At 44.6% G+C, this 20,697-nt stretch overlaps 3 protein-coding genes across 7 annotated transcripts in view; 2 read left to right on the top strand and 1 right to left on the bottom strand.

Annotated features, from left to right (window-relative positions):
• Window positions 1-18,185, bottom strand: part of LOC147033760 (synaptic vesicular amine transporter-like) — a 201,397-nt gene extending 183,212 nt beyond the window's left edge. The window contains exons 1-3 of one of the 4 annotated variants that reach the window (XM_085870347.1): window positions 17,777-18,185; window positions 16,081-16,155; window positions 15,749-15,877 (exon numbers count right to left, since the gene is read on the bottom strand). Coding sequence is in view for 1 of the 4 variants with exons in the window: in XM_085870329.1 (XP_085726455.1) it covers window positions 13,168-13,442 (275 nt within the window). In the remaining 3 variants the exon portion in view is untranslated. Of the gene's footprint in view, window positions 1-13,167; window positions 13,590-15,748; window positions 15,942-16,080; window positions 16,156-17,776 lie in introns of those variants that run through there. The other 3 variants (XM_085870353.1, XM_085870362.1, XM_085870329.1) reach the window with 3 other exon arrangements.
• On the top strand, window positions 1,332-9,270 carry LOC147033761 (uncharacterized). 2 transcript variants are annotated; one of them, XM_085870316.1, is made up of 3 exons: window positions 1,332-7,290; window positions 7,954-8,204; window positions 8,335-9,270. In XM_085870316.1, the coding sequence occupies exon 1, from the start codon at window positions 2,104-2,106 to the stop codon at window positions 3,133-3,135; it is 1,032 nt and encodes a 343-aa protein (XP_085726442.1). In that variant the 5' UTR covers window positions 1,332-2,103; the 3' UTR covers window positions 3,136-7,290; window positions 7,954-8,204; window positions 8,335-9,270. The 2 variants fall into 2 exon arrangements, with proteins under 2 accessions (XP_085726442.1, XP_085726436.1); XM_085870310.1 differs by having other exon boundaries at window positions 1,332-8,204; window positions 8,335-9,260.
• LOC147033759 (uncharacterized) overlaps window positions 14,008-20,697 on the top strand; it is a 43,119-nt gene continuing 36,429 nt past the window's right edge. The window contains exon 1 of the mRNA XM_085870383.1: window positions 14,008-14,166. Within this exon, the coding sequence (XP_085726509.1) occupies window positions 14,158-14,166 (9 nt within the window). The 5' untranslated portion in view covers window positions 14,008-14,157. The remainder of the gene's footprint in view (window positions 14,167-20,697) is intronic.

Genomic DNA, 20,697 nt, shown 5'->3' with positions numbered 1-20,697 from the left:
CTCTGGATCATCGTGTTTGGATTCGTCGGGCTCTGGATCGTCATGTTTGGACTCGTCGGGCTCTGGATCGTCGAAGGCTCGTCTCTCCCTCTGGGCGCCAAGTCGTGAGGGTTGCGAGCAGTGGTCCCGGGTCGATGCGTGCACGAGGAGAGTGCCGGAGAGGGCTCGCCGACCGTCGCCCCTTGAGGGGGCAGGTAACCAGCACGGTCTCACGCGCCTATTCGGTCACCCACGGCCCACGGCATAAAGGTTTGCGAACCCCGTCTACCCCCTTGCCTATGAGAGGGTTTTTCTTTGCTTTTGTATGACTGCTGTAGTGCCGTGTCCCTATAAGTAGACCTGTGTAAGTGCCTGTAAATTACTAATAATTATAGTCGGTGGTATTGCTTTCTGTTTGCTTGTCGCCTGTATATTGCATGACTGTATATATGTGCTTGCTATAATAAATGTCCTTGTGTGAAATTTATACCGTTCGTCGTCTCTTTCCCCATTGAAAGTGCCATCTTGCATCACGGAAGGAATTGGTAGATGGGTGTAAGCACCCAGTAAATAGATTCACACCCGTCGAGGTCGGCGATAACACCGCTCGGTTATCCCTGAAGCACGGAACGGACCGCTTAAGCGGTTCATGTCCGGGGCCGGCCTGCGGCGAGGTACGATCACCCGGTTAACTACTCGCGCAGGTACTTAGGTCGGTCGAACTTGGCAAACAACCCTATCCTGCGCGGGTGGCCAATTGGCACGATTGTGGTGAGGTCGAAAGACCCACCCGTGACCAGCTCCGGCGTTGTTCCGGGAGGGTCACAACAGAATTGTCAATTCCGGTGGACGACGCAGTCGCGATTCGAGTTACATGGCCGATCGCACGCCGGGCGGGCCAGAATTCGTAACACTGGTGTCCGGGAGTGGGATTCAAATCCATCCCGCCTCCAACTAAATTCACGGGAATCGGTTCAGGGGTGAGTGGAGCGACCTCCGATTCCCACTAAACATGAGCGATTTTAAAAATTAATTATTCCGCGAAATAAGATGGCTTTTCAAGGTGAACGGGTGCCAGGTGGATTAGATATGTGTCCTAATGTTGAATCCATGGCCTGGGACGGTTCTTGTATTATAATCCATGGGGGAGCTCAACCCCATATACTGAGCACGGACTTTGCCGGCAAAAGGAATCGCACAATGGCGGCGCGGCACGGAGCAGGCGGCTATTTTTAGCGCAACGAACGGCATGACACGAGGTGAGTGCTTTCAGCCACCGCTTCAGACCACGTAGTCGCGGCAAGTGCCATGGCAGGCGTGGCAGGATGCCGGAGCATGCATTGACGGGCTTCGGAGACAAGTGTCGAAGTCCTTGCAGCGGTGGAGGAATGGTGACTACTGTATAGGGGAATTGCATTCGTTTTCCTTTGAATTGGACGAGGCACGGCGGCACATAGACAGGGTTCATGAGGATTAAGTGCGGACGGAGTCACAATGATGGGCCGATGTACAGGAAGAAAGGAGGGAGGAAGAACAAAGGCAAACAAAGCTAGAAAAGGAAAAATGCGAACACGATTTGGAATTAAAACAACTAAAGGAAGAGGTAAGATCGGGCAAACAGATAAAAGAAAGCCTGGAAAGGGAGATAAAAAGAGGAGAGGAACATCTGGAGCAGAGGGAAGAAGAATGGTTGGAAAAGTCAAGACAGTTCGAAGAACTAAAGGGAAAAGTGCGGAAAATAGAGTTGAGTATCTATAAGTGGGAACAAGGGACGAGCGAGGTAAGCGAGAGAATGGAGGAGGAGCGAATTGGTAATTCCGGGATAGAGAGACCTTGGAAGAGGAAAGGAAAACAAAGATAGAAAAGGAAAAACGCAAACAAGATGGGGAATTGGTGCTACTGAAGCGAGAGGTAAGGACAGGCCAGATTAAAAGAGAAACCCTGGAAGGGACGATAGAAATAGGAAAGAAATATCAGGAAGAACTAAAGGAATACGGGAAGAAAATGGACGAAATGAGGAGGGAAGCATGGGACAGTTGTGCGGAAAGGAGGGAAGAAGCATGCAAAATGAGAAAGGAATTAGAAAAGAAAGCTTCGAAGTGACAGAAACACCAAAACAAAGAGATGGAACTACAAAACGAGCTGAGGATGTCGAGGGAAGAAAGAACGACAGCAGAGAATGAAACGTTAAGGAACCACACTGCGCAGATCGAACAGCTGGAAGTGAAGGCCAGATTAAAGAATGAGGAGCAAGAAAGAGTACACAAAGAACAAAGAATGAGACAGGAGAAGGAAATCAGCCAACTGAAGGAAACCACGAGATTGCAGAATGAGGAACAAGAAAGACAGTGGAATAAAGAACACAAAGAACAAGGAATGAGACAGGAGAAAGAAATCAGGCAATTGAAGGAAATAACAAGATTACAGAATGAGGAACAGGAAAGACAGTGGAATAGAAAACAAAAAGAGGACGAATTTGAAACTGAACGACAAAAGCAAAAAAATAGGTTGGAGTACGAGGAGAAAGTGAAGGAGCAAGGAATGAAGCAAGAAGGAGAAATCAGTCAATTGAAGGAGACAATGAGATTGGAGAGGGAAGAACGAGAGGGACAATGGGATAGAAAACAAAAAGAACATGAATTTGAGGTTGACCAATTGAAAGAAAAGGCGAGGCTGGAGTGCGAGGAGATCGACAAAGAACAGCGAATGAAATACAAAAAGGAAATGAGCCAATTGAAAGAAACGATGAGATCGGAGGCTGAAAAGCATGAGGAACAGTGGGAGAGAAAACAAAAACTATACGAGTTTGAAATTAACCAGCTCGAGGGGAGAGCAAAATTTGAGTCCACAGAGATGGAAAAACTCCGGAAAGAGAACGAACAACTCAAAAAGCTCCGAGAGGATGAACGACTCAAAAGGAGCCAGGAAGTAGAACAGCACAATGAGGTGGGATGTGTGACAGCACCACAGGGAATAATGTCAGTGGTGCAGGACTTGATTGACAACACTCGTCGGATGAAACAACAATTAGGGCAAACCCTGAAAATGGAGACAGTGGAAATAATAACGGGAGCCCGGGTGACTGAAACGTGTAAGAAGAGACACGAGGTGACGACGTCCGAAAAATCAAAAGACGAAGATCCAGGAAGAAACTAATAAACACGAAGAGATAAAAGAAATAAAATGTATAGAGACTCGGGAGATAGAAAAAATAGAGAGATTACACGATAAAGGCGGGGTGAAAGACGAGCACACACACATGGAGTTAGCGAGGCTTAATGGGGGCGAGCTGGCGGACTGTGTCATGACCCGGTGCGAGCAGCTGGATGGCCTCCTTTGGGAACGGAAGGAGACGCTATTCTCCCTTGAAGCTGATCACGACCATGGGGGTTCGGTCGTGTCAAGCAAGGTAGAGGGGGCGACTGCTGTGGACAGGTGCACGTGCAGCTTGGGGGGTATGGAGACCCCGGGACCCCTAGTGGTGGCGCGAATCCCCAGTGTGGTTGTGCAGGTGTGCGTGTTTGAGAGTGTGCGGAGATGCGTGCTTTCCAGCACGCATGGTGTGAGTGAGACCCCCTGTGCAAGTGAAATGTTGTGCGTGAGTGAACGGCCGAGTGCAAGAGAGACCGTGTGTGTGAGAGAACGGTATGCAAGGGAGATGATGCTCGGCATGCGGGAGCACGCAGCCATGTCTCCGAGTGTGAGTGTAATGGTGAGGTGTGCGAGTCCCGTGACACGCGGGAGTTTGAGCGCGTGGAGGCAATGGAGACGACGACGGTGACAGGTGAAGGACAAAGGCCGGGTAGCGGCCGTAGCTGCATTGGGGACCGCGCCGAGTTTACCCAGCGGCGAGCGCGAGGTCCGTGCTGTGGTACGCAAGAGACCGCCATGTGCGCGCTTGCGGGAGTGAAACCCGGTCCGTAAACGCCAGCGGTGGATGTTGCCGATCCCACGGATGGACAAAAGCTCGGCTGGTTAATGGATTCGGACCGGATGGGTTCTCCACGCGAGCGTGTGTGTGAAGCTCCAACGGGCAGAGCACATGTGTTCGTGTGGGGAACCCCTCGAAACGCGAGGCTTGTTTTTTTATGCGCAGGGTGACGTCATGGCTGCACGTATGGTTGGAATCCGGCAGGAGGGTGAATCCCTGCCGGATGGTGCCGTTCAAGAGGGACGAGGTACGCGAACAGCTGCCATGACCTCACGGGCAAAGGTGCGCAGCTGTGAATTACTGCGCTGTTGCGCAGGTTGCGAGTTTCCGCGCTGGTGCTGCGCGCTGGAAAAAAAAAAAAGCAAGCCTCGCTTCGGGTGAACAGGATTCCCTGGGCAAGGGGTGGAAGACCCCTGTCCCAGAGCACAGGACACCACTAGTTAGGGGGAAGGGTTAGCTTAGCTCGACCGGCTTCATGGGGCAGGGGTAAGTCCTCATGGGGCCCGTGGAATGGATTAGTTAGAGGGATTTTAGTTGAGATTTAGGTTGGAAAAATGGGATATTTGAGGACAGAGACAGACTTGTGGATGTGTAGAGGGGATGTAGCTTAGCTACGTAGATTAAATGGAACGTGCTGTAGTTTAAGGGACGACGTGGGAGCACGAGGTAGTTAGGGGAGGCAGTTAGAAGAATGGCAGAATCAGCGAAGTGTGAGTTGAGGAATGGAAAGTGTACTTGATGAGTGAGTGAGGCCAGCGGGTCTGAGTGTATGGAGCAGATGGGGAATGCATGGTGCGATGAGTGATTGGGGGGAGGAGTGATTCCCACCCAAGGGACCCCGGGGTCAGTGTAATGTGAGTTAGTGAGTTAGACAAATTGAAAAATGGAGGTCGTTTTGCTGTTGGTGGGAGTGAAGGCTCGATACCCGCTTGGAGGGGTGCAGGAGCCCTGTTGACGGGTTGGGAGCATGGCTGCGAAAGGTGAGTATTGCTGAGTGGGTACCCCGAGCACCGGGCTAGTCGGCCGCGGTAGGCCAAGGGCCCATGGGGGGCCGGGATAGTGTGGGGGAAAAAATTATATTAATGTTTTCGAAATTGTAACAAACGGAGTTTTAGAAATGTAACTTTTATGCTACAAGTTGAATTGGGTGTCATTTCTGGCCAAAAGACTTTTGCCATAAATGATAAGAAATGTGTTGTTCTGGAGCAGAGTGACCAAGCTGATAACAAACGAACCTTTGCCTAGAAATGTACGAAGTGGATTCTCCTCTAAAGGACACGTCTGCAGTCTGGGTTGATAGCCCCCACCACTCTCTCATGAAAGTATAAAATGCTTTGAAATGTAAAATTGTTTCAGTGCAAGTACCTGAGAAAGTTTTAGAATCTCAGTAGCTTGTGCTCCTTGGAATTGACCAAGTGCCAAGTTAGAATAGAACTCTCTGATGTAATGCGGAAGTGAATTGAATCGGGTTGGTCTCACTGTTAACTAAAGTAAGAATAAATGAAATAGAAGATAAAAAATATTGCAATCAATGGGGATTCTTAAGTTCATAGTATGAGGGTGAAAAGTGTATGGTGTATAATTAGAAAATAAATTGTTACTCAAGGAAGGACTTGTGTGGACATCAGTTTTCAGTGTTAATGGGTTTTATGCAGGATTTTATAACCAAATCGGACAAACGTTAAACTCTGTCTGAAGTCAAATAGGATTCCACAATCGGCCAGGTCGAATCCTTCAATGATCACAACAAGGTGGGTTTGAAAAATCCACAACAGTTGGTGCCGTGACTTGGATTCGAACCGACATTGGTGCGGTGCTCGTGACCGGAGTTGCTTAATCTGCCGGTGGCAGTGCCTGGAGGAACGACAGGTGCTTGAGCGAAGGTAAGGGAGAGCGCTCTCAGCAGGTAACGCATTTCGAACAAAGAAAAGTTCAGATAATTTTATTGATAGAAAGAAGAGGATCCGGTGGAGAGAGTTTGTTTTAAAGTAAACGATAAGTACTGTAGTTGTTTGAGAAAAGTGCTGGAGAAGAAGAGGAGTCAGATGATAAGAAGAGGCTCAATAAGGAGCCAGACGCGTAATTAAATGGGCATGATGAAGCGACATGCCACATGTTTGCATTGATACGGACCGGCTGTGAGACAGAGGCCGAGGACATGGCTGAGACGCCGAGATAGGGTCAAAATAGATAAATATTATAAGTTACCTGTTTGTAAGAGTTATAAGAGTTACCTTTTGTTCATTGAACTCACTGGAAGTTTGTTGGCAGTGAGGTTGTTATATTATATTGTGTGGAGGTTTTATGGATTTGTAAATGCAATGATTTGCACGAAACGTTTTGTAGAGTACAGGAGACAATTGACCTGGTGGAAGCGTGGTTGGTGATTTGCATTGAGATGCATGTGTTGCTGAGAGTAAAAAATGAAACTTGTGCGAGTCCAATATTCACTGCAATGAAACGTGTTTTGTTGGGATTTTGACGATATTTTAACTCGTGCTGAATTAAGCTGTGGGTCTGTTTGAAATGGCATGTTATGCATTCTTGGCATTGTGGTTTTACGCAAAGGCTGCAAGCTGCACTGTGTGACACCCCCCTCCACTGGATCTGTGGGGGGTGGCATGTCTTTACACTGAGTCTGTGTTCGAGTCTTTGCTTTAAGTGTGAAATTCGATTCATATGCAGATTCAAGAGGACGAGATAGAAATGTGATTGGTATTTGTCACGCGATCACACGCGAGTCTATGAGATACAATGCTGTTTAGTGTGTGTGTTGAAGCCATGACAGAGTAATGCTAAACTGTGGGTTTTGCCTGTCAGAGTTTTTTTTCTTTTCTTCCCACAGAATGTGGAGAGAACTTCCTGTTCCTTATTCCTTGGTGTTTGTGGCGCACCCTCTCTACTGAATCTGTTTAAAGTGAAGTCCATTTCGGAAAAAGTGTTGAAGTTTTATCTAAAACCATAGGGATTTTGAATAAATTGAAATAACAATTGTGAATGTGGGATATACTGCATTCGGAATGTGAAGTCTTGGGAGTTGAGCTCTCGCTAGCATTGTGATGATTTGTAATTACACAACCCGGCAGGTTTAAGTGCTGGGCAAGTTCTGAGGACGTGTCAGAAATGTTTCGAAGATTTGATCTGAGTTGTAAACATTGTACTTAAAATATGTGATTTCAATGTAGAAACGTGATTTGGAATGATTTAAAATTGATTTGATGATGTTTCGTACGTGGGGCAATTCACAGATAATTAATGATTCCCTCGGATGGACGTTGAAATATTGTTTTATTCGTCTGCGAATGTTGAGGTTGCCTGAACTTGTGCTGGGAAGGCAATGGCAAACAACCCAGTGTAACCCTTTGATCGATTCAGTCAAGGTAAATTCATAATTTAATTGGATAGACGCTGAAGATTTAATTTTTCATTTCTGGATTTTAAAAGGAAATATTTTATTGTTTTGACCAAAAAGTTGTTAAAGAGAGTTTGGATGTTTATTAGTCTGAAGTTTAAGATGCTTTACCCAAAACTGGGATAAAATTTGGGGAGGGTCAAGCACCATGTGTAGACAGAGTGTTTGAGCTGCAATTTAAATGATATTCGCCCGATGATGACAGATTTGACAAGTGATTTGACAATTTTTGTACAACTGTTTAAAATGATTTATTTGTTTTGATATAGGAAAATGGATTCGTAATTGAGAAGGTCGGAGGAAGTGATAGATGGTTTGTGTATGTGAGTTGGAAAAATGGCAGCATGTTTGCTGTTTTGGTGAGAGAGAAGTGGAGAGATGGAGAAATGTCAGAGATTTAAAATGTCGATGGAAATAGCAAATGAGATGGATGTTTTGAGTATACGTACAACTGGGATTTCTGTATAATTTAGCATGTTGTTTTGGGAAATAAGGAAAGGGATTAAAATATTGATATGACATATAATGCAAGTTAAATGCTTCTATAAGAACCTTTGTTAGTCTGATTGAAATACCTGTGCCCATGGCATTTATTGATTGGTTTTTAATTGATGCTTTGTTTGTTTCGAAGTGTTGAAAGCAGTCTTTGAAGCAATGTACAATTTTGTCTAAATGAAGCTTGGAAAGAACTTCCACACAAAGATTGGATGATGGGAGAACCCAGATTTTGGTGATTGAGCATTCAACACGTGATCATGCCCCTTCCTGAGGAGATAAGATGGAGCAATGTGCGAAAAGAAAGAAAAAACCCCACTGAGGAGAAGGTTTAGCAAAGCCTTAACGTCGGCGTTGTGTGGTGCCTGCGTGGAGGAATGTTCTCAGGTACACTCTCGATTGCCGCACTGCAAATACATCATGAACTTGCTGTGGTTGCTTCAATGTACGACAGGCCTGGAGTTCCACACTACGAGTCGTTAACAACATGTGTTCCTTTTCGTCTCCTTCAACCCAGTGTCCGGCCCAAGCTTGTACTCGCCCACATCTACCTTCTCCTCAGCTCAAGGAGTGCTTCGATTGTGTTTCCTGTTGGGTGCTGCTCTATCCACACCCTTACCTGTTTATCTTCTGACTTCGGGTAGCATGTTTTCAATGTGTGACACATGCTGATGAACAGGCCATAAATTAAATGGAAACTCACTCATTTTCTGATATGAGCACTTGCTGCCGTTGTTGATTGGACTTGAGTAACAGAAATCTTTTCTCTTTCATGAATGGGACATGGTAATCATGTGGAAGAAAAATTATTCAAATTTTCCTTTTAAAAAAAACAGGGGAGGGTGGGGGAAAAATTTATATTAATGTATTCTAAATTGTACAAATGGAGTTTTAGAAATGTAACTTTTATGCTACAAGTTGAATTGGCTGTCATTTCTGGCCAAAGACTTTTGCCCTAAATGATAAGAAATATGTTGTTCTGGAGCAGAGTGACCGAGCTGATAACAAACGAACCTTTGCCAAGAAATGTATGAAGTGGATTCTCCTTTAAAGGACACGTCTGCAGTCTGGGTTGATAGCCCCCACCACTCTCTCATGAAAGTATAAAATGCTTTGAAATGTAAAATTGTTACAGTGCAAGTACCAGAGAAAGTATTAGAATCTCAGTGGCTTGTGCTCCTTGGAACTGACCAAGTGCCAAGTTAGAATAGAACTCTCTGATGTAATGTGGAAGTGGATTGAATCGGGTTGGTTTAACTGTTAACTCAAGTCAGAATAAATAAAATAGAAGATAAAAAATATTGCAATCAATGGGGATTCTTAAGTCCATTGTATGAGGGTGAAAAGTGTATGGTGTATAATTACAAAATAAATTGTTCCTCAAGGAAGGACTTGTGTGGACATCGGTTTTCTGTGTTAATGGGTTTTATGCAGGATTTTATAACCAAATCGGAAAACGTTAAACTCTGTCTGAAGTCAAATAGGATTCCACAATCGGCCAGGTGGAATCCTTCAACGATCACAACAAGGTGGGTTTTAAAAAATCCACAACAATAGTGTAGTGGGCACGGGTGACCTGCTGATGCGGGGCCCGGGGCACCAGCCTGCTACGTGAGCATTGAGGGGGAGTTGCCAGGGAGGGCACTCCCCAGTGTTTCGGGAGCTGGTAGGCTCGGAGGCAGTGTAGTGCCTGGGGGTGCCATTGTCGGAGAATCGGCAGAGGGTAGTTCCTGCCAAGGAAGCCACGCGTCCCAGCCATGAGACCGTGTGAGGGCACGGGAGGAAAATTGGAGGGCATGGCCCGAAATTTGAGAGGACACCAACACAGCCGACGGGAATATTGGTAGTTAGAACCGAGAGTTTAAGCGAGAGGTGCTTGTGGAAAGCCCCGGGGTAGTTTAAAAGTTAAATGGACAGGGTAGATTAGGAGGTGTACCCCTCCGCACCATCCATCCCTTCGCTCTCGTTGTGGGCCGCTGGACCCACTTTGGGTTAAGATCACTGGTCTGAGGAGGCCATCGTGAGGCTTGAGTTGGGCCTCGACATAGGACGCAAGCTCTCCCTTATTCCCCTCCAGGAAGGGAACGTAGGGGTTGGGAGTAGGCTAGGACAGGATAGGTTAGCCGAACAAAGACGATAAAGGGGGTTGGGGGACGAATTCATAGTGGGGGAAATAAAAGTGAAAATAAAAACAAAAAAAAATAAGTTGGGGCTAAACTGGTTTTTACAAATTAAGGTGGTGGGTATGGACAGAGACGGGCAAAGGCGATAGGTTGGGAGGGAGACAGTAGGGTAGGTCGGAGCCCACCTTCCAAGTGGCCAGCACCACCGCACTCCCTCCATCAACCTCCGTTTCAAGGCACGGTGCCGGCCACTTCATCTGCCGGCTGTTTTTGCTGCAAGGCCTGTGCCGGTCGGATCGTCTGCTGGCTGTTTGCTGCAAGGCCTGTGCAAGCCAAATCATCTGCCGATTGTGTTTTTGCTGCAAGGCCTGTGCCGGCCATTTCATCTGCCGGCTGTGTTTGCTACAGCGGCCTTGCCATGCCATGCCTTGTCTGCCTGCCTTTGCCATGGCCCATGCCTGCTGCCCACGTTCATTTTGCCCCGTTCTGTTTTGCATTCCCACCCCCCCCCACCCCCACACCCCCTTGTTCATCGCCATGTGTGCCAGGATCCTCGCGCAAATTGCAGGGACTGCCCTGATGGCAGCTGCAACACGGGACTGCACCGGCGGCCCGTGCACCGTTTGTTTGTTCACTGCATTCATTTTAAAAAGGGGGAGGCCTTGGACTGCGCTTGCGCAGTCTAGCTCCCTGCTTGTGACTGCTGCTGCTTGCTTTTTCCACACAGAGTCCATAGATCCTGGGCCATGGTGTCGTGTATAAATTTATAAGTTGTTAAGTTGTAATTGTACATGAGTGCGCCCCCGGCATGTATGTCTTAGCGCCGGCAATTTATTTAAGTCGTCTGTATGAGTGGTTTTGTTTAGTTAGTTACTCAGCCCATAGGTTATTTATTTTGGGGACATGAATACACTGAATATCACATTCAGGGATCCGAAGGTAAAACGTATTAGGGGAGAACAACACAGGATGGCACACGAAAATTCGACGACTCGGGACGAGTCTGTAAAAAAGGGAGGGGGTAGTGTTACGGCTGTGGAAATTCGAAATACACTATAAAGGGTCCTTAGATCAGTTATGACGCTAAGTTTATGTGCAGATAGTTCCCCACCGTTGTTTAAAGGGAATTTGCGTGATTCATCGGGCTGCGACTCTTTGAGATAGCTGTTTTTTCTGTTCTATCGTTATTTTGGACCGTCCGAAGATTTCAAACGAAGGCCCTGTGAAAGGCCTACAATGGCGCGCGAGTTTTCCCGCCTTTTTTGCGGTGCCGGGGCTGACGGGAGAGGCCGCGAGAGCTCGCTGGCAATTGGTGGATATGGGGTGTGAGGCGGCCGTGAGGAGGAAACGCGCCTTTTCGAGGAGCTTCTCGAAAGGGTGAGAGAGGCGGAGCCAAAAAGGGGGTGGAGCGAAGGGGCGGAGCCCCACGTTATATAGGGCGGACCGAGCGCTGGCTTGGACTCTCTCCTGCCTGGATCATCGTGTTGGATTCTTTCTCTCTCTCCTGCCTGGATCATCGTGTTGGATTCTCCCTCTCTTTCCTGCCTGGATCATCGTGTTGGATTCTTCCTCTCTCCTGCCTGGATCATCGTGTTGGATTCTTCCTCTCTCCTGCCTGGATCATCGTGTTGGATTCTTCCTCTCTCCTGCCTGGATCATCGTGTTGGATTCTTCCTCTATCCTGCCTGGATCATCGTGTTGGATTCTTTGTCTCTCTCTCTCTCTCTCCTGCCTGGATCATCACGTTGGATTCTTTCTCTCTCTCCTGCCTGGATCATCATGTTGGATTCTCTCTCTCTCTCTCTCTCCTGTCTGGACGTCGTGTTTGGACTCTTCGGGCTCTGGATCGTCGTGTTTGGATTCGTCGGGCTCTGGACGTCATGTTTGGACTCTTCGGGCTCTGGATCGTCGAAGGCTCGTCTCTCCCTCTGGGCACCAAGTCGTGAGGGTTGCGAGCAGTGGTCCCGGGTCGAGGCGTGCACGAGAGGAGAGTGCCGGAGAGGGCTCGCCGACTGTCGCCCCTCGAGGGGGCAAGTAACCAGCACGGTCTCGTGGGCATATTCGGTCACCCACGGCCCACGACATAAAGGTTTACGAACCCCGTCTACCCCCTTGCCTATGAGAGGGTTTTCTTTGCTTTTGTACGACTGCTGTAGCGCCGTGTCCCTATAAGTAGACCTGTGTAAGTGCCTGTAAATTACTAATAATTATAGTCAGTGGTATTGCTTTCTGTTTGCTTGTCGCCTGTATACATGTGCTTGCTATAATAAATGTCCTTGTGTGAAATGTATCCCGTTCGTCGTCTCTTTCCCCATTGAAAGTGCCATCTTGCATCACGGAAGGAATTGGTAGATGGGTGTAAGCACCCAGTAAATAGATTCACACCCGTCGAGGTCGGCGATAACACCGCTCGGTTATCCCTGAAGCACGGAACGGACCGCTTAAGCGGTTCGTGTCTGAGGCCGGCCTGCGGCGAGGTACGGTCGCCCGGTTAACTACTCGCACAGGTACTTAGGTAGGTCGAATTTGGCGAACAACCCTATCCTGCGCGGGTGGCCAATTGGCACGATTGTGGTGAGGTAGAAAGACCCAACCATGACTAGCTCCCGGCGTTGTTCCGGGAGGGTCATGACAGAATTGTTCGTTCCGGTGGACGACGCGGTTGCGATTCGAGTTGCCTGGCCGATCGCACGCCGGGCGGGCCAGAATTCGTAACAATATGTTATGTTAAGGTATATAAAGCAGCTTAATATTAATACATCCTTCTACCATGTCATGGCATTCTCATTACAAAATATATAACAATAACAAAAACAATAACATTGCAACAAAGCATAAATAAATTAACACTTATAATATTTACAACAATAAGAGGAGTAATATCATATGGCGATGATAATAACGAACATATAATCCCCGTGCTGGCCGCAAGCACATCTGGGCTTGGTGAAAGGCAAGCTAATATACTCAAACAGTACAGCAAGGAGGTATCCACAAGGCTGTGAAGACCAATGAAAATTTGGTCCATCGGATCAACTAGTTTGTCAAATGAATAAAGTTTGTGCTGGGTGGAATCACTTTTGATGTTAACTCGGTCAAGTGTCCAAGGATGTCGAACAACCTCATGACTGTGGACTGCACATCAGACACATTTTGGAGGACGATTTACAAACTGGTTGTACAACACAGGAAGTGTACACTTCTAAATTCTGAGAAGTAGTACATACAGTGTTACAGGCATTTGTTTCAAGTTATTTGATTCATCTCCTTCTGAAGAACCGAGTCCAACCGGATTGTGCAGAGGGAGCAGACGTGCCCTCGAGCTGTCATGTGTGGGTTCAACACCTCGATTCAGATTTGTCTTTTGCAGGCAGGTTGTTGCATCACGAAGTCCCTCAGATGGATGTGCCATGTGCTCGCATTGGTTGTTTAACGTTAAACATCCCACAGCGTCCTTTGTGAAGAGAAGGTGAGTTAGGCCAAAAAAAAAAAAATGTTGCATTGGCGTAACCCGCCCGACCCTAAAAATTCCGCCGACCCTACGTTTTTTTTTTTGTTTTTTTTGCTATCGAAAAATTTTGCCGACCCTATTTTATTGCTATTTTTGTTGTTTTGCTATCGTTTTCAAGTATCTTGTTGATTGCGATCGCGATCGCAAAAACCCGGAAGTGTTTCGGACAGAACACGCCGACAAAAAGGGTGGTACTCGAGCCGGGGGAGATTTTGGGAGGGATTTATTAGGAAAAAAAAATTAAAAAAAGATCCCGACCGACCTACCCTATTTTTCAGTGACCCGTTACGCCAATGCAACATTTTTTTTTTTTGGCCTTATTGCCGGCACACCAAACAAATTGCAAATCCCTGCACAACTCACGTCTCGTTGAACGTCAGGCCAAGACAGCCTGTTCGTGAACGATTTGGGCCAATCTACCTTCTGGAGCAGACACCTGCACAATAAAATGGGATGAACTGAAGCCATTAAGGTAGTATGTTCATGTTGTTATCATAGTAGTAATCTGAACAACAAACCAAAGAGCAAACGTTAAAGCTCCACCCCTGAACTGGAGAGACAGAGAGAGAGAGAGAGCTCATCGGGTATATGCTGGTATTAGTACAAACAAATCACAAGGTATACTGTAGCCGTTCATCGTTTTTGTGAGTTTCGTTATAAATCCAAGAATTTCATCCAGGAACCAAGCAAAGAAGAGCCCAAGGACATGAACGAGGTAAGTCTTCGATTTGAGCTTTAAACTAAACAAGGCTCGAGACAATTAAACGCGTCAACGAGTTCGCCGACGTGTTAATCTTAACAGCTCGGTGTACGAACAAAGTGTGAACTCATTGGCTTGACATCACATCAATAACTGGCAACAAATGAGTGTATTGTTCTCCATATTTTGACCTTTATATGACAAGCTGTTTGGATTGTTCTGGTTAAGCTCAAGCTTCCATGACAAAGCGACAAGAAAAGAATAACCTGCTCGACTTGTTCTACCCATGACACGATAACAAATTTTAATTCCGACATATCTCAGGTGATTTGAGAAGTTCATTTTAAAATCGACACAAATTACTCATTGTACAGATCCTCGAATGTGCAAATTTTGATGTCATCGCGTGACGATGTGGTGTGGATCAGTAATGGGACAGGCCGCTGCAGATCCAAGCAACTTTACACTTGGTTGGAACGTCGCACAAGTCTTAACACGACTTTTCTCGAACAGGAAAGGAAGAGCTAAAGCAATACCGAACCGAAACCTTGAAATTATTTCATACATGCTCTTATTTTATTTGTTACTAGCAAATATCACCCATCACATCACTGATGAGAATACTAAGTGTGGGGGGGGGGGGGGAGGGCGCAGGGAGCATGGAGTGAAGAAGTATGAAACTTTACAGCTTGATCCGTGAATCGTGACCCCATTCCGGATTGAAGGTGGATACTTCGAGCCTGCCCTGGGAGGACTCCATTCCACATTCTTAAACCCACATATTTAGATACCAATCAACGAGAGAGACGCACGCACGCAAGCACACACACAATTTTACCGTTATTAATGGAAGTTGATATAAATTATAGGATGCGACGAGTTGTAATACATGCAACTTGGATTTATAATGTGAGGTGGAGGGGGTGGAAGACAGGGGAGGAGTGAGGAGAATGATGGGACAGGTAGATGGATGTCACCAGGTGTGTTTTTGGTTATTTGGGGTGGATGGAGGGGAATGCAAGGTGAGGAATAAACAAATACTAGCAGTATGCAACTATTGATGAGACCCTCTCAAAGACATCACAATGACTATGCAGGTATCCAATCACTGATCTATACCCAGTTACGAGCACCAACCATGTACCGCTACATTTATAATGCTTAAATAATACTAGTTTAACCCTATCTACTGATTCTGCTGCTGCTACTACTTTTCCAGGGAGACAATTCCATGCATAAACTGCTCTCGAATGAAAGACCCCTGCTGAGTACCATCCTAATTATACATCATAAAAACAGCATGTAACTATTGTTACAAGTCAACCTTGGGGCACAGCAGTCCAGTGCACAGGTAACCCAGAGGGCATCATAACAGAAAATAAAGACACTCCTGTGCCCTTAGTGGTGTTTTAAGGGTGAAACCAACATACAACAGGAGAAAGAAGGATAACTTTATAAGGAATATTTATTAATCCCTACTGTCTCCCTTAAGCACAAGAATACTAATTAAATGCAACACTTAATGACTTTCCTCAGAATTCCTAAATTAAATAAGTACAAATGTCACAGACTACAATTCAGCGACAAGTTAACTCACGATTCTTGAAATGGAAACTTAGAAGTGTTGTTGTCTATTGCACCGGGTCAGAGTCAGAGTCCAAGATGTCCTGAGTCTTGGCATTCAGAGTGAGTCCGAGTCCTTGGCATTCCAAGTCCGAATCCTGTGCTGAAAGTGTATTGTAAAATGGCAGAAAAGCGCAAATTTATTTGTGCTTATATATTCTGCAAATAAAGACAATAAGATATCAAAAGTGACTAACAGTGTAACTTGTTACATGCATTGAGATTTTATTCCATTATATGACCCTCTTGATGTAGCTTGCTCATTCTTGCTGTAGTTTACTCGTTGTTTGCTCATCTTTAGCTCACCTAGAACGTAGTTCCGGGGAGCTTATGGGATGGCGAGTCGTCTGTCCACAAATACTTGCAACTTCTTCTCTGAAACTACACACAATATTTCGATGAAACTTTACCACAATGTTCATCACCATGTATGTACCAAAGCTTATTCATGGCATTAAAATAATAATAATAATAATAATAATCAAAATTAGAAGGGCACTCGGTAGAGTGCATAACTCCACCACGCAATGCCTGATCCATGAGAACATATCGGGCCCAATACATTTTTGAAATATCATGCTAAAGTACTGTTATGTATTGTTTTTGGCCCGATCTCTCAATGGTGAAGAATCACCTTAAAAATTAAATAATTCTCGTATCCAGATCTTCACCAAAATCGAATCAATTTGTCCTTGTGACACACCCGACCTGTCCACTAAGTTTCGTCCGAATCCATTCACAACTTTTTGAGATATCGTGCAATATATTGTTTTTGGCCCAATCCCTCAATGGTGAAGAATCACATAGAAAATTGTAGTCGGCGGATCAAGATTCACATCTTCATCAAAATTTAAGCAGTTCGTCCTTGTCACACACCGAACCTGTCCACAAAATTTCAGCTGGATCCGTCCACAACTTTCTGAGATATCGTACACACAAACAAACAAGAAAATGATGTCATGCAGAGCGCACACAATACTTGCAAAATCCACCCCCTCTCCAAATGTTGCCATGGATACATCAAGTTGTGCATTTCAGTAAGATTAAAGTTGACAATCTTCATCAAAGCTCAGGTCAATCGGATGAAAATTGATGATTTTTCAGATTTAAATTGATGATTTTAGAAGTTTTACATTGAGTTGACCTTTGACCTTTTGACCTCAAAAATAGTTGGTTTCCCAATTCAGTGACGAAGCATGCAAATCTTGTTCAAATTTCAAGTCAATCGGATGAAAAATGACAATCGGATGAAAAATGACAATAGAAATTTGACCTCAAAATCAATAGGCTTCTCAGTTGAGACTACCTCTACAACTTGGTAAAAGCTTCATGATGATTGGTTTAGAATTGTTACCTGCAGGCGACAAACAGACAGACAGAATAACAAGGAGACATCGTCGTGCAGCGCACGATCCTTGCAAAATCCATGAAACAAATTTGACCTCAAAAATAATTGGTGGTTTAAATCAACGATCTGATATGCAAATCCTGTTCAAATCTCAAGTGAATCCGATGAGAATTGACAATTTTAGAAATTCAGCCTATGTTGACCTTGGGCCTATGTTGACCATTTGGTGTATATTGACCTCAAAAATAATTGGCTAGTTGAAGTCAGTGACCTGATATAGAAATCCTCTTCAAATTTCAAGTCAATCGGATGAAAATTGAGGATTTTAGAAATCTCACCGAGGTTGTTGACCTTCTGACCTTAAAAACAATAAGCTTCTTCCTGATGACAAACTCGACCATATGGTGAAGTTTTGTGAACATAGGTTAAAATTTGTGACCTATAGGCAATAAACAGACAGACAGACAGACAGACAGACAGACAGATGGACAGAATAACAAGAAAACAACGTCGTGTAGAGCACGAAACTTGCAAAATCCAGAAAACAAATTTCACCTCAAAAACAATTAGCTGGTTGAATTCATTGACATGAAATATAAATACTTTTCAAATTTCAAGTCAATTGGATGAAAACTGGGATTTTAGAAATCTCACCTAAGTTGTTGACCTTGGGACGATGTTGACCTATTGGTCCATGTTGACCTCAAAAATACTTGGCTGGTTGAATTCAATGACCTGAAGTATAAATCCTCTTCAAATTTCAAGTCAATTGGATGAAAATTGAGGATTTTAGAAATCTCACCAAAGTTGTTGACCTTTTGACCTCAAAAACAATAAGCTTCTTCCTTATGACAAACTCTCCCATGTGGTGAAGTTTCGTGAAGATCGGTTTTAAATTGTGACCTGTAGGCGACAGACAGACAAACAAATAGACAGAATAACAAAATCGACCAACCAAGATACTTGAAAAATCTTCGATTTTGCAACAAACAGATAAACAAACAGCGGGGTGAAAACGTAACCCCATTCACCTTCGGTGGCAGAGGTTTATTTAAAAGAAATATATTTTAAAAATACATGTAATAATAATAAAAATAATCATCATAATCATAATAATAATAATAATAATAATAATAATAATAATAATCGGGGCTTAAGGGGTTGCCCCCCAAAATTGGTATTTGCTTTCTTCTCATAAAGTACACTTGAAATTCGGATGAAACTTGACCACAACTTTCATCACCCATGATATTCCAGAGATTGTTAATGACATTCGAAAAAAATCGGAGTCTGGGGGGGGGGGTGGGGGTTGCCCCCAAACCTGTATTTGCTTTTTTTTCCGAAACTACACACACAATTTCGATGAAATTTGACCACCACCTTTATCACTCGTGATGTACTAAAGTTTGTTCACGACGTTAAAATAAATAAAGAAATAAATCGGGGGGGGGGGGTCGAAGGGAGTGTATGGGGGAGGGTTGCCCTCCGAAATATGTATTTGCTTTCTTTTCCCAAACCACACTATTTCAATGAAACGTGACCACAACTTTTATCACCCGTGATGTCCTAAAGTTTGTTCATGGCATTGGAAAAAAAAATCAAAAAAGATCAGGGTTTAAGGGGGTTGTGGGAGGTTTCAATGACTGTTGCTCCTGATCCAGGTGAGCTTCAGGATGCACAGTCCTAGTTTTGGGAATCGGAGAGATGGGAGACTGTAACAACAAATAAAAAAGACATTTCAGTGCTTTAAAAAACAATGAAAACATTCAAGCAAGTTGTCCAATATTATGCACCGCTTTAAAAGAAAACGACAAAAAGTAAAAAAAAATTAAAATCTTTAGATCGAATATGAAAGGGAAAAATTATTATATTTTTGGCAAGAGAAGATAAAATGTGATCTTACATGACAACTTTCATCTCTCTGCGAGTTTAAATAAAGATGTTAGACTTCAAAGTACTGTCGGACCACGACATTCACGGGAGATACGTTCCTGAAAAATGCCACGAATGTCATGGTCCGTGAATGTAGGGCATTGTCTTTATTTTTACATGATCTAGGAGGAGGAGGAGGAGGAGATTGGGACCATACTCTGTGCAGAGCGTTGGTGCTGCTTAAGCAGTCTCCTTGGCTATTAGGCACAATCCTGGACGGGTCGCCACTCCGACACAGTGTACCAGCAAGCTGGCACTCATTTTGCCGACCTCGGAAATGGAATGGTCTAGGCTCATGGAAAAGCGATGACAGAACAAATCAGGACACAACATAACAAAAGGAACAACAGGAGAAAGTGGAAAACCAACAGCAGGGCAGAGGGAGAAAGTAGACGGAAACGGACAAACAAGGGATGCAGGTAACGATAAGGGGTAAGGGAGAACACGGAGGGTGGACAATATGGATGCATAAGCAAAATTGTGTTTGACCAGTTTATGATTTTGTCAACGTCTGAGGAAAGGAAGAAGCTGCTGCCTGTCTGTCTGTCAGAGGGGATGAGGGATATCACGACAAAAGTTTGAATGAAAGGACTTTTTCAAGAGGATTGTTGAGAAAGTAGATTGGGAGGGGTTCCAAACGGTCCTTTCAGAGAGACATAGTGAGAGTGTGACATTTGTCAGGATTGAAAGACATGTTCCACGTGTTGGACCAGCTTGTGATTTTATCCAGATCTGCAGAGAGTGAAGAGGCTGCTGCTTGCCGGTCTGAGAGATGACAGATGAGATAGGATGGCAGAGGGTGGAATCATCAGCAAAGAGATAAAAAGGATTTTCCAGTCAGTGGGATCATTGATGAAGATTAGGAATAATATGGGGCCGAGAACACTGCCTTGGGGTACTCCAGCCTTGACAGGGAGAGGATATGAAAGGATTTCGTTGAGAGCCACATGTCGGCTACGGGAGTGGAGGACATCAGGAATCCAAGAGTGGAGTTGGCCTTGTCCAGAGAGATGGCCCTGATCTCATGTCTGATATTGAGGGGCTCCACCATTGTTGGGAAAGGAAAAGCAGCATGTCAAAGGTGGAGAGACCAGGTCTGAATCTGAATTGATGATCTGAGATGAGGCTGTTGGAGAAAAGGAATGATTTTGGGTCAACTGCAATGATGGATTCCATGACTTTACTGATGATTGGAAGTAAGCTCATCAGTCTGTTGTTAATGGGATCCATTTTTACACCTTTTTATGTAATGCTGTGATGTTGGCCGATTTACAAGTTGGCCAGTTGGCTTGAAGCCCTAATAATAATAATATTCTTTTTTTAAAACCGCGAATATGTGAAGCACGAATGTCAAAGTAGATCACACTTTATGACCCGCAAATGTTCGGGTCGGCAGTATTGTGTCACAAAAAAACTGCAGTAAACCTAGTCCAGAGATTAGCAACTCTGGATTAAATTTGAAACATTGTTTTTAAAGATTCATTTTTATTTGAAAAGACATTTTCGGGTTACTTTCTGTCGAGGAAACCGACTCTAACTGCATTTAGATGATTCATTAGGTTATTTAATCTGTAAATAGTGTTTAAAATCTTCAATTTTGCTCCTTGTTCTCTAATTCACTTAATTTTTGTGGTACAGGAACA

The sequence above is a fragment of the Eptatretus burgeri genome, chromosome 1 (genome assembly GCF_056783735.1).
Source record: "Eptatretus burgeri isolate ZD-2024b chromosome 1, Ebu_testis_v1, whole genome shotgun sequence".
Lineage (NCBI taxonomy): Eukaryota > Metazoa > Chordata > Myxini > Myxiniformes > Myxinidae > Eptatretus > Eptatretus burgeri.
The sequence above is the reverse complement of the archived record's forward strand: the minus strand, read 5'-3'. Positions and strand labels throughout refer to the sequence as shown.